The following is a 13,706-nucleotide window of genomic DNA, read 5'->3' on the forward strand; positions in this document are numbered from 1 at the left end:
AGGAATTTTTGGAAACGTGGTTTCATTCCTTTTGTTGGTTTTTAGAAATGCAATAGCAGGGAGCACATGGCTTATAGTTTTTCTATATAGTCTTCTTTTAATATTACTCGTGAAATTATGAATTTTTAAATTATTTCTCATTGTTATGAAAGAGTCGAGATTTTTCGACGAGTATTCAAGTCGCTTGATTTAGTTAGCGAACAAGCATAACCAAGTTTCTAGTACCACGCTATTAAGAACCCAACATTCTGCATATTATTTGAATACTATTCTGTATGTAATTTAAGCTATTTCCGGACTTGCAGCAACTTTATATTAATGCTTGATAATATTTCTCATACTAGTCTAGTTAGTTTCTCATAGCAATAATAGGAAATTAAACATCCTACTTTAGACAACTAGTTTAGACTCAAATTAGACTACTTCACCGTCTTGTATTGTGTTTTAATAGCTAGAGCAAATAAATTCGCGCAGAATAGGGTAATTATCTCATTTTAATCTATTTGAAGCAATTCGTAGCCCAAATGTTCCCAACTGACAGGCATAAGTAAGAAATCCAGCAGTCTTGTAGCCAGCGCAAGGACTCTCTTTAGCGTTATTCTACAGGGTCAAGCATAAAAGTTCCACAGAAATTGCTTACTTGTCCAGTCGATAATTTCTGCAAGCGATGCACTGCGTTGGTCCTTTCCCATAGCAACCTTGGGGGTCGCATTGTGGGTCGCAGTCGTGAAGGATCTTTCTGGTGGTGTCCAGCGAGTCCTCGCCGACTTGCGAGGTGGACGAGGATGAGTCGAAAGTCGATGGCGTGTCCCCAGGAAGGCGATTAGTTAAGAGGGGCGCTGAGGAGCCATCCAGGGTTGCCACGGACGCGTGAATGTTGGAAGCGGTGCCAACGTATGGGCCCTGGTAGCCCTGAAAGGTAGACGAAGGAAAGAAGTCGACGTCGCCGCGATGGCCCACTGCTAGAGGATCATCGTCTACAGAGAATGGATAATGCACGGAGGTGTACGAAGAATGCGGTTGTACCGGGTTAAATTGGCGAGTTTGTATCCTGATGGGGTTCGTCGCGGTCCCGTAGAAGATCAGCTGCCACTTCTTCAGGATCCCTGCAACATCATGGACCAGAATAAATTAGCTTCAGTCTAATATTCTTGAGGTCAGTAAATTTAATACACAATTTTGAAAAGCAAATGGAACGTGAATGAAGGTAGCAGCAATGGATTGCTGAAGTTCTCTTAAGAAAAAGGAACTTGAATATGACACAAATTGGGCTAACTTTAAGCGATCGATTTGAATCTGTTACCAGTAGTGCCAGATACCGAGACAAAATGTCTTCCCGTGATGTCATAAAGTGAAAGAGTGGGGTGCAGTCAAACACAGCGCGGTACCCCCACTTGTAGTCATTGGAAGACATTTTGTCCCGGCACCTAGCAACTGTTTAGTGCTAGTAAAAGTTTCTCTAGCAGAAGTTTGTTACCTGAGATTAGTGATTTGAGAGTAATTTCGGAGGACCAAGATTACAGAAAGTAGAAATTTTGTTGAAATTATGACACCAGAGCCTTTTAAAATTGAGCAGAAATGCATACATTTGGTTGTTCTCTTTGATAACACTTTGTCGACTCGGAAGTAATTTCGTATATAAATATAGCAATTTAGTTAATTAATCACTCTTTTTGTTCTAATTGTTTTCTTTTTCCTAATAAGTAGATATACTTGCGTGTTCGCACAAAAATGTGAGAATTTGATACCTGAAAAAAATAAATATAAATTGCAGAATAAGAAATCTTTTGTAATTTATGCGCTTTTATATTTGTTAATAAGTCTAACACATCCTGGTTAATTAGTTAAAACGGAAAAGCAATGTGTAAATATTTGGTGCATGTGCAATTTAATTTAGTGAACTCTTTAGTGCATTTTGCAAGTTAATGTCGACAAAGTGGTTTCAGTTATTTATAAAGCTGATTTTTAGAGTCATAATATTTAACAAGCATTAAGTTTGTAATAACTTCATATTTTAAAAGTGAAATACATTGCCAAAATATTTCAGCTGTTTTTATAAATTTAGTCAATGTATAGTACATTTAACTATTCGATTACTGGAGATAGCAAAATGATTATTTCTTAAAACTGATATATAGATTGCTAAATGAAATGATAATGATGCATTGATAATGTCTCGAATAATATTATGTTCAAGTTAGGTGACCTAATATAACATAATACATGCGTTGATGTTAAAAGCGAAATTTATTTATATATTCAGACTGTAGGGGTTAAAAATCGTTTTAGAATATTCAGTAGTTTATAAACGTCAAATTAGGTTTTGTTAGAAAGCAGACAAAAAACACTCTGCTTGAAATTTGCATTATAAAAAAATTTAATGTTGTTTCTGTATTAGCTCGGTTGCACACTCATTAAGAAATACTGGAATTACGTCTTTACATTAAGGGGTAATTAAAGTAAATAGTTTACGAGGTAGCAAAATTCAAGTCACTGGTTTAGAACAAGCTTCGTACATTTTATATGTTCTTATCTGATTTCGTGTCACGAGCTTGTATCGAGGCAATACTACAATAAGCGAATACTTTACCTCTTGCCGAAGTAAGATAAAAATACTTGCCTGGCGAGTTCACGTGTCGATTTCCCGCGTTAATGATCTGCAAAGTCCACCGACCATCCGCCTTCTCGCCCCAGAAATGCACGCTGAGGAAGGGCCAGTCATCAAAGTTCGAGCTGAGCACGTCGCGTGGCCTTTCGAACAGCAACGTTGATGTCGTTCCCATCGGAGAGGTCAACAGCAGCCTCAAGTTCCCTCTTGGGAAGAATCTCAGCGACACCTATCCCAAAACTGTATTACTATCTCGAGATTATGAAACCTCGAAACAGGTTCCTCTTTGGGCTTGGACCTGGGTCTACTTTCGAGACAAATCAATTCGATTTTATTTTATGAATTTTGTTAGCTTCACGCCTTTCGAATTGCAACGACACTTTGCAGAAGATTGTGGTGCTTATATTTAATGTTGGTGGGAGGGGAAGCTATATCTAAAGAACGACGTACAGCGTTGTCTCGATATAAATTCAGTGGTACTCAGGTTTCCTTGGTCCATTTTTTCCTTTATCAGTTTCAAGTTGCCAGACTGTAAACTGAGCTTAGGAATAAATTTCTAAGCTCTTAATTGGCTTCAGGTCATGACCTTTTATCGAGGCAACACTGCAATATTTCAAGAAAATTCATTGAACATATTTTCACTTAATTTTGTGATGGAATATATCAACAAAAATCGATGTAGAAGTCGTTACTACACAATTTTCATTAATTTCAGCTTGTAAATGCGATCTTTAGTTGCCTCACTTATTATTTCATAAAAAAGAGAAAATATGATAGAAAAACATGCAGCATCATTTATGAGAAAATTTATGTTCATTTTATGTTGAAGCATAATTTGTTCCGCCTTGTGACTCATAAAACGCCCCCCGAGGAGTTTGTGTTTTAATGATACCATGAAATTATTCTTTCTACAAGCGGAACTTGCAAATGTCCGTTCGCAATATGAGAAGCTAAAAGGGTAACCTTTTAAAAGGATGTTTTTTTTTTTCGCTTAGCGGGAATATATTTGTATCGGGTTTGGAATATTTTGTGATGAAATGCTTCTTTTACAAATAAACCATCGTGGATATTGGTTTAAGTGCTACTTGCCGCTGTACTGCGTGAAAGCGTAATGAAAACGCGAAGGGAAAATAACTTTCAGTGACAGGAGGTACTTTGCAATAGGATATCTCTGTCAGAGTTCTATTACTGAAGCTACAGTGTCAGTAACAGATAGAGGAAATGAACATGTTTATTCTACGCGAGGTATTTGTTATACATTTCCGTGAAGCGGTACTTATTGATGCATTGAAACTTGAAAGCAAGCTGATAAATGAATAATTATTAGGTCTGGGATAATATGTAATCCATTGTTTCATTTCCTTGACGTGTTAGGAACGTAATTTACATTGATTAAATTCGTTTCTGCGAGACAAAGACTGATATAACAATAGTTTCAAGAAAAATGAGTGCATCGACCTTATATCGCGACAACATTGTCAGATACTCTTCAGAAAAAAAGTGAATTGTTCGTTGCTACACCTAGTAGTGCCTTTGAAGATGCAATTGTAGTATTAAACGTGGGAATAAGAAGGAACTTGCGATACTTGGACCCTATAATAATGTTTCCAGAAGTCCTGGCAGGTTCCTATTTAGCCTCAAAGATGGCGAGGAGTATCACAAAACAGCAGAGACTGTGTTCAAAGTATGCTAGACATGAAATACCGAACTCGAGGAAAAGAAGTGGATACTTAATCTCAACACCCACAGTTTGGAGGTACTTCATCTCTTACCTTGCACTGCACGTGCTCCAGAAACCGGACCTCGTTCAAGGACCCAGCACAGCCAGTGACATCCATATAGACGCTAAGCGTGTAGCCATAAGTAGGGTCGATGCGCCTCTCCTCGTTGATCTCGTCGGACTTGCAGATGTGCTGGGGTGGCACGTTGGTCCACTGCTCGGCGAGGTTGACCATGGCGCCTGCGTCCATGAGACCGTAACCAAATTTGTGGGACACCTTCCTCTTCACCCCGTTGAGGATCCAGCCGCGCTCCTTCTCAAGCGGCCCCGACCTCGAGGTGAGCACCACCAGGTACTGCATGTCCCTCCAGGTGAGGCTAGGGTTGGCCTCGAGTGCCAGCGCTGCGATGCCAGCGGCCAGCGGCGCCGACGCCGAGGTGCCCGTGTGCTCGACGGTGCAGATGTGATCGGGTCGCAGCTTGGCGTCCATATCCACCGTTGCGACGCTCTTGTCGTTGCCTGGTGTCCCCGAGGAGTAAGTCGACGCCAGCGTGGAGCTGCACTCCTCGAGGTACCAGGGCTTGTAGCCGCCCTGCGTGGCGCTCGATATCGACAGGGTGAAGATGCTGTTCGTGTAGCCGTCGCAGTTGCAGGAATCCGTGTGCCGACCGCCGTTACCCGACGCCCACACGAAGATCGAACCCTTGCCCTTGCGACCCTTTGCACGTTCGTTACCAAATCATTAGGGCCCTCTGAGTGGCTACTTGGGTATCTGAGGCTGTGGCTGGGAGACGTTTCCAAAAGGAAACTGCTTCCCACGTTTCGTTAGCTAGTTAGCAGCTAACTTCATCGAGGTATTTCAAGCAGTCGGGTGCACGAGGATTCTTGAAGGCATTCACGTGTTTAATATGGGGTGGTGTCATGTGTTTAAGAAGAATATTACCTATTACTAGTTAATCAATTTCTTTTATCTTGTCACAATTAAACATGACACTCGAGTATATGACTAGATCAGAGGTGGACCAGGATCAGGTCATTTGAAGACCCTGAAGAAGCTAGCTGCAGCGCTGACGAAATATTGGAAGCTTTTAATTACTCTTCCATTTTCCATATTTTAGTTTAAATCTTGTATTGTTTAAAAAAATTGAGGCAACATGTAGCCATAAAATATTGGATAATATTCTAAAAATGTGGAAGAGTATTTAAGAATATTTCTGGATTTTTTGAAACACATAAAAAATCCGTTTACAGCCAAAGCGGTAAACTTAATAATGAATTAGTATAAAATACAAAATATTTGATAGACAATAATGAAAGTTCACGAAAAATTGAAAAACATAAAGAATTCTGCACTACAATAGAGCACAATCATCAAAGCTTCCATGGAAACCATTTGAAAAGCATGGTTGTATTAAAAATTCTTGCTTCAAAAGCAACGTTTCCATAACAGCGAGAAGTTCAATATTTTTTCAAATACTCGACTTCCAAAAGAAATGGTCGTTTCCAATTACACACTTTAAAAAGCGGCTCTTGACACGTAAAACACGATGAAATTGGTTTCAAGCAGAATCGAATTTCCATGGCGATTTAATTTTTCAGATATTATAGATCAGCCACGACTTGAGAAAAGGGGAGTAACTTACACTGGTTACGCCGTAAATAAAAGCTCGTCTAGCGAGAGGGCCAGGGCCATCGACGGTCTTGCCATCGTCTTCGGGTCCCCAGGAAGCGCTGTATATATCGATGTGATCAGGATTCAATCCCAGCGCTCTGGCTTCGACAGCGTCGTTTACCGGGCCATCGAGCATTCGCACGCCTGAGAACACGAAAGGTATGTGCGTCAGATGGCTTTCCTTCTCGCTGCCTACGCGCGAGGATTTCCACGGGAATTCGTACGGCCTTCGAGGCTGCCGCAACGTTACGCTGCATTTCGCGCCCTCGTGTCTAATCATGATCCCGCTGCGATCAGTCGGGCCAGAATCGCTAACAGGCGTTACAGTGTTGAGGGAGCTTATGGGAATCATATTTGAGTAGAGGTTCTAAGCGTAAATGCATTTTAAGTTAATTATTAACGCAAAGGTGCTAGACAGTTTATCATTTTTGCTCGGGGAAAAGTAGAGGTAGGAAATGTTGACTGAGCTCACAGCGAGAAAGTATTTTTTCCTGATTCACGTCTCCTGCGTAAACGAGTGCGAAACGTGTGAAAACACCTTCGCTTTTCGAAGAAATGGGAACTTTTGTGGAGAGTATTTTATATTATCACAGAAAATATATTGAAAACCTTGTGTAAAGCGAGGGGAACGTTTGAATAGGAAGTGGGAGAAGCCGCTTCGTTTCAAATGGACCATAAAGCTGCTTTCTGAAGCGCTACTATTACTGTCGCTGAGATTCGTAGCGCAGTCAATTTTCGTCACATGTTCCTCAGATTTGATGTATTATATGTCTATATCTATTCGCTGTTTAAAAGAGATGAGACTTATAGATATTCTATAATTTTAACTGTTTGAATATAAACTGACAATTACATCTTTCAAACGCAAGCATGATACTTGAAATTAGTAATTCGCTTCACAGGTATAATATCAAACATAACCTCTAAGCTTTAAGTCTCAGCATTCCTAAGACTCTCGAAGTTCCCCAAAACTCGAGAGTTTCCAACTTTTTCAAGTTTCTAAACTCTCTAAGGTCTTTCAAGGTCCCAGGCCACAAACTCTCAAAGCACAACTACTTTACAAACCCCAAAGAAAACATATTAATAGAATATCCACGTTCAAACTTAAACATAAGAAGATTCAATCCTTATGCTAAGTACATCAATCCTCAGTGTTCCAAATTCGATTTTCCGCGAGAAAAGATCGCGAATGGAGATCGTAGTTCATGCTGGAAGGAAACGAGATAGTCAGGGTTGATAAAGCACGTCGTGTATTCGAATAAACACTAATTCACGCATTGCGAACAGAAGGCTGTTATTCACAAGGTGTCCCCGAGGTTAGTAGTTTATCTCATCGAAAAAATGACTGTGTCCCACCTCCGATGCTGGCGTTGTAGGCGACGCCGACGCCGCAGTATTGGTTAAATGCAACCGCGGCGACCTCCCCTGCGCATCGAGTGCCATGCTTGTTGTCACCGTTGTCCCTTGGCATCGGGTCGTTGTCGTTATCGTTGATATCAGTACTGGCCTGGTGATCGTAATTCAGCGCCAAGTCGGGATGATTTGTTTGGATACCGTCATCGAGTATCGACACGACGACACCTTTGCCAGTGTAGCCCTTCTGCCACGCTGGACCGAGGTTCATGTCGTACCCATCCTTGGCTCCGCCATTCTGGAACGAGCCGAAGACATTTTCATGGGAAGAGAATCTACGTGGGATAGAGGAAGGCCATTCTACAAATCTTTGCGATACTGGAAAGGTGATTTAGGACTCCAAGAAATAGGATGTAGGGCGTTGGGTGGGACATTTCAGGGACTATAAGTGTTGCTGTGTGATGTATGCAGGAATGATAGTCTAAGAATAACTGTTGGAGTACATTTGAGGTACCTTGGGTATATTGCAGAAGGTAGACTTAGAATATTGTGTTAATTAGTGGTGATATATTGCTTGAAGAATTTTAGGTCGGTAGTTATAAAGCTACTGTACTCAGATTTCTAGATCCTCTGGGCAGTTATAATATTGTTTTATTAGAGTTGTTTCAAAGCATCTGACACATCGTATTTTACAAATAATGGTAGCTAGTCCTAAAGATTCTCAAGCAATTTCTAGGGAATAATTACACTTTAGTGATTTCTATGAAGTTTCTAGGCAATTATATTTCTTCAATTAGAGTTACTTTATCAACAAATTTAAGATTGCTTCAAATCATTCGAAATGCTCCATAAACCGTCTCGACAAGGTATTCCCAAAGATTCTCAAGTGAAACGAAACACAACATGAAAAAGTTCCTCTTATTCATCAGTACTTCAAGGAATGTGAATGTCTGCTGCAGGATAGCTGCATAAACGCGGATAAATCCCGATAGAGGGATTCTACTAGTGACGAAATCTAGGTGGAGGACGATATAACTGTTATCGAACGCCATTAAGTTCGCCACATCAAGCGACCGTAGTCCCGTCACGTAGTTCGTTTTGGTCGATTCGAGAGAAGTAAAATCCAAGGGTCCACTTACCAGGTACCACTGTTCTTTAAAGAGCGGATCCGTGAACAGGTTCTGAAGGGGTATGCCTCTATTTCTTTGTCGATGGTACGTGGCTTGCCTGGGTCGCGGGCCAAACTCGTCGAAGAAGGCTGGGTAATCGCCGAATGCGAACGACGTGGGCATGAAATCCCTTTTCTTGCGCTTCTTCTCATGCTGCTGCTGGAACCATCGCACCTGCAAAACGAGGGAATGATTTCGCTCTGGATGGTAGCGCTTTGAGGGACGAGGAAAGAAAATTTATTTTGCTCCATTTTCCACAAATCAACCTGTTCTCTAAAACTACTGTGCTTTTCAAATCTCTTAATGACACAATAAGAAAATAGTAAAATGGAATTTTATTAAGAGGAAATGTCTTTTCTCTTAAATAATTCCACTACATGAGTATAATCACATTATTCCGAAAAAAACACGAAAAAAATGGCATCATTTCGAGAGGTTCCAAAAAAAAAAAAAAAAATTGAGTCACATTTAGCTTAACGTAGCTGTGGCGGGTATTATTCACTGTTCCCTGCTAAATGATAGTGCAATTGTAACTGGAAAACACTGTGTACATGTGGTTGTAAAAAGTGCATGAGAAACTCATAGTAGTCAGAATATGGTGACCTGATTGCACACAGTAGTTTAGGAACTTCATGACATGAAATTCTTCAACTTGTTTTTCTGGAAGGAATGACTGGTTATCGATTTTAAGCATTTCATCCACTTTTTGGTTGGGTATAATGTAATAATATTCTAGTAAGAACAATAAGTTTAGATTAAGCAAATATACCACCAGAAACTTCTTTTAATTCCTCAGGAATATTGACGAGAACTTTCATCTTCTTTTACATATTTTTCTCATTGAATGCTTGGTTCTAGTTTAACGCAAGCTGGCCGTGATCGTTTTCGATAAAACGATATCTAATAGCATTTTTATTGGTTCTCACGGAAAGTCCCAGCGCGTTTCCAGACTCACAATAGTATTATCGACAAGTAAAAGACATATTTGTCGCGAGATTACCATCGTAGAGCTAATTAAAGGATTCCCTAATTAAGGTTCGGGTAGATTTGCGTCACATCGAGTTTTTAATGATGGCGCGGAGCGGACCATCCCAAGTTTGATTAATTGAACGGAAAAAAGGAAGGGGTGGAATATGACCAGTCGGTAACGATCTCGGCGAGTCGACAGTGCCTTGTCTTCGCGAACAAAAACACGGTAAAATATCACCACGATGTTTCCAGAGATAATATTGTGTTTGCGCCACCTTTCCAGTCACGGCCACTGTCTCCTCGTCGATAAAGCACATCGACTACGGAGGGAACAGGACTCGGAGGGTTTATTCGGTAAATAGCAAGACCAAATAATTACAATGTACATAGTGTACGCTTATAGACCTGGGATAAATCGTGAAAAAATAAGCAGCAAATATCGTTCGATCTGGCTCGATTTATGTTTTTCTTGATAACTTGGCAAAAGGAGGATTCTTCAATTTGCGGTAGAAGAAGAAACCGATAAACGAAGTTCACAATTATTGTGCTTGTTAGTTCCAATCAGAGTGCGGTGAGTGATAGAAAGAAAGGGGAGCCAAGATGGCGGGCAGGTGAGGATCAGCTGATCTGTAACCTTAACCTTACTCTCTAGTTACATGTTTAATCTAGTGAAGCTTTTGATGTGGGAAGCTGAGTGTTTCAATGGGTACTTCTACAGTAAACTGCTTGACTGAAAAGAATATTGCTTTATAGGAGTTTGGACCTAACCTAATTCTCTAGATACAACGAAGAATCCTAAATTTCCTATAATTGCTAGAAACTATGGATTAAATCTTCCAGTGGGCGTGCAATAAAAATAGAAGCAACTACACAAAAAAGTGATTGGAAAAGTTAAATATTTGAGAGTTGACACTTTGAAAATTAAAATTTTTATTTGAAATTTGAACGTATTGGTATGCTTAGGGTTGACATTAGAAAATAGTGAAAATATAAATAAATAAGAGAAGGACATGAAAAAGTTGCTCGAAAATTAATATAGAGTTTCCAATAATTATCGTTTCGAAGATGATCTAAGTTTTCATAATTTCAAATTTAGGCTGGTATTTAAAGAGGTCGATGAGTATTCGCTAAATGCGAGTAGCAAAGGGACTGTATAACGCAAGCACACTCGTGGAAGGACTTATCTCGATGAAATTATACGGGAAGGTTATTACGTGCAATCTAATCGGATTCGCTTTCGAATGGCAAATCATTTAACATCATTACACGCCTGGCTTATAATAACTTTTGTCACGCGTTGCTAACTTCCTTGACACGCACACGTCACCGCGCTCCCTTTTCAAATTAGATATTTCACCTGACGCGATGTAATTTTGCGCCAGTCAAGCGGTACACCAATCGCCATAATGTACACCCACTTTGCCAGAAATGTTGCACCTTCAAATAAAATCCCCTCGAATGTATCAGGCTTCAGCAAATTTTGGTGCTCCGAAATATCAGCCATTTCCATATTCGTCGAGCGAAATATTTATCAACATTTAATTAGAAACGTGTGAGGACATTAATCAGTGATGACTGCGACATAATAAATCTTTCAATGGCCACGATTTCAGTGGAATTAATATTAGCTGATGGAAATATGGTCCCACACTGAACACTTGGTTTAACATTCGTGATGTGAGTATATCTGTACCATCAAGATAAAATTTCATCCACAAATACTCACTGAACTTGTCTTTTTTTCTATTAAGTGAGCTGAAAGTTCCAAAAAAATAAGTAACACGCCGAGCCACTGGTGGCCCACAAGATGTGATGCCTCACTCTCACCTTACTCCGCGAGCGATCAAAAAGAAACAATCCCTAACGCTTGAGTCTCGCGTGCACTTCATTACAGGTAGCACAGAATTGCGTGACTCGGGGCACGGAAAAATAATCAAAGGACACAATAAGGGTTACTTCTCAGCAGTCCCGATTATTTAGGTAAAACTCGACAACTCCACTAAACACAGTTCTTGCAATATTCATCGCGTGTAGTTTGCATGAATACAGTAGATAGAGGCGAGCAGGCTAGGGTTAAATGGAGATGGCTAAAGATGATACCCGAATGATGTGTGACTGTTGATACCCAGTCCATCAAGGTATATCCAGTAACCAGATCGTTGAGATGTACAAATTCTCACCTGAATACTTCAGACAAAGCGCTTTCATAGATTACTTAGCATAATGAGATTTACTTATGTTTAATATTATACAGCATTGAATAAGATTACTATTTTAGACGTTGATACGTTTGAACTTAAATCTTCCAAACTAATAACAGTGGATTAGTCCAAATTAAAAATACTTAATTCTGTAGCTAAGAACTTTATACATGACTCAAACAAGTGTCTCTACTTTTTCAAAGCTATTAATTCCACGTTCCTCTTCTCTGTGACACCTCCCCAGAAAAATGTCAAGAGCACTGTCCTCGAATTGCCCTACAGCGTGACTCCATCGCAGCTGAGAAGTAGCCGCGTGTATTAAACCGTTTGCAGGAGAAAACTAAAGTGCCAGGTAAACAATGTACGTCTTGGCGTGACGGAAACTGCGAAATTACTCGAGTTCCCGTATTACGCACCTGAGTCTGCGTCTAGGTTTGGTTAGCTCCGACACCCCTCGACTTTGAGGAACCACTTACCCTCGGTTCATCGCTTAATTTCCTGTGATGTGTCTCACTGGTCGATAGGGACCTCTTGTGAAGTCGTTTGTCGGCGAACAGGAAGTACTCCTTCAGAGCTCCGATCTGCAAGTCGAAATTTTGCGTTAGTTCCTTCGTCTCTTTCGAAAGTAGCATAGAAAATGTTTAACTGTAAACTTTAATCATTAAATAACTCTACGAGTCCTTTGTAGGTAATTATATAGATGAGGGTACACGTCATTTTTTAGAGATATACGCAAAAGTATTGTTCATACTCCATATTGTATTTCTGAGGTTTGACATAGGTTTGGGTTAGGTATAAAATAAAATTTAAATGACATGGGTAATATTATTGTTCGTGTTTCTTTTCTGAAGTTAGACTTCAGGTGTCGTTGATGGTGCCCTGATTGTTATATAGTAATGGTTGTGTTTGGATAGTCTGCGTGGAGCCATTTGCATAATATTCCAAAGTGTAGCTACTAGGTACCCTTTATCTCGGATGTTTAGCTAAGAGACGTTCTTTTATTTCTGTTGGAACATAAACGTCAATTTACGCGAGAACGTAATATCCAAAGTGCTCGTTGTATTTCTTAATGGATCCTAATAGCACGTTCGAGAAGTCTGACGTTTGTTTGCGACTTCCACGAGTGGTAGAATAGAGAATATCATACGCAAGAGCACTCGACAAAGTGTACTCGTTCCTTTCTGACAAGTGGCTCGATAACTCGATATTATTGATCCAGCTAGGGCAAGCAACAATGAGTACCTATGTCTTGTATCAACACTAATACTTCTCAGTGCCCACCTTTATTTGAAAAGTCAGCACAGCGTCCTCGAAGGGCCATGTTTGTTCAAACGCAACGTTCAATTGAATACTGAAGCGCAAAAAGGTTATTCTCTGGTAACTATTAACTGACGAATTAGTAAGCTTGTCTTGAGAAGAGTAAATCTGTTGTGCAGACTAGGCCCAGAAGCAGCTCAGCTGAGTTTAGCATATGAGAGCACGCTTTGCATACACTTGCTGCTTGTATTACAATTAGGCAACGATAATAATAATAATAGTAGCCACGTTTTCTTAGACAGTTTTTTAGACACCCCTACTGTAACCTCAACTAAATTATCAGTGGGTTATAGAATATCGCTCTGGTCCTTTCAAACTGACACTTAGGCATGTCTAGTTTAAAGCACAACGATAAATAGAAAAATAACCAGATATTTGCCTTGTCCCTCTCAATCCACTGAATTCCCGCTCGATACGAAACTTCATCCGATAACGTCATTATTCAGGAGTCCCAAAGTTTCAGCAAGAACGATTCAGTTTACATTTCGCCGCTTCTTCTTTCTGTACACGTACAAATCGTATTTCCAGTCGGCGATCGGAGTCTCCACCCGTCAGCCTGTCGGAAATTACGAAACGAAAGAAAAAACCGAGAAGGAAGCGCGACAGTATTGACATTTATCGAAGGGTGGCCAAGCATCCAAGTACCATCGCGCACTTGTCCCACGGTCAAAGTTCAACCAGCCCGGGTCGCGGATGA

The 13,706-nt window shown here is 40.3% G+C and overlaps 1 protein-coding gene across 3 annotated transcripts in view; it reads right to left on the reverse strand.

Moving 5' to 3' along the window:
- The window catches only part of Fur2 (furin-like protease 2), a 213,005-nt gene that overhangs the window by 4,049 nt on the left and 195,250 nt on the right, over positions 1-13,706 (reverse strand). For 2 of the 3 annotated variants that reach the window (XM_076386351.1, XM_076386350.1), the window contains exons 3-9: positions 12,169-12,273; positions 8,493-8,696; positions 7,357-7,651; positions 5,972-6,144; positions 4,381-5,046; positions 2,621-2,837; positions 641-1,106 (exon numbers count right to left, since the gene is read on the reverse strand). In XM_076386351.1, coding sequence (XP_076242466.1) covers positions 641-1,106; positions 2,621-2,837; positions 4,381-5,046; positions 5,972-6,144; positions 7,357-7,651; positions 8,493-8,696; positions 12,169-12,273 — 2,126 coding nt within the window. The remainder of the gene's footprint in view (positions 1-640; positions 1,107-2,620; positions 2,838-4,380; positions 5,047-5,971; positions 6,145-7,356; positions 7,652-8,492; positions 8,697-12,168; positions 12,274-13,706) is intronic. The other variant, XM_076386353.1, reaches the window with a different exon arrangement.

Source organism: Calliopsis andreniformis, chromosome 10 (genome assembly GCF_051401765.1).
Source record: "Calliopsis andreniformis isolate RMS-2024a chromosome 10, iyCalAndr_principal, whole genome shotgun sequence".
In the NCBI taxonomy this organism is placed as follows: domain Eukaryota; kingdom Metazoa; phylum Arthropoda; class Insecta; order Hymenoptera; family Andrenidae; genus Calliopsis; species Calliopsis andreniformis.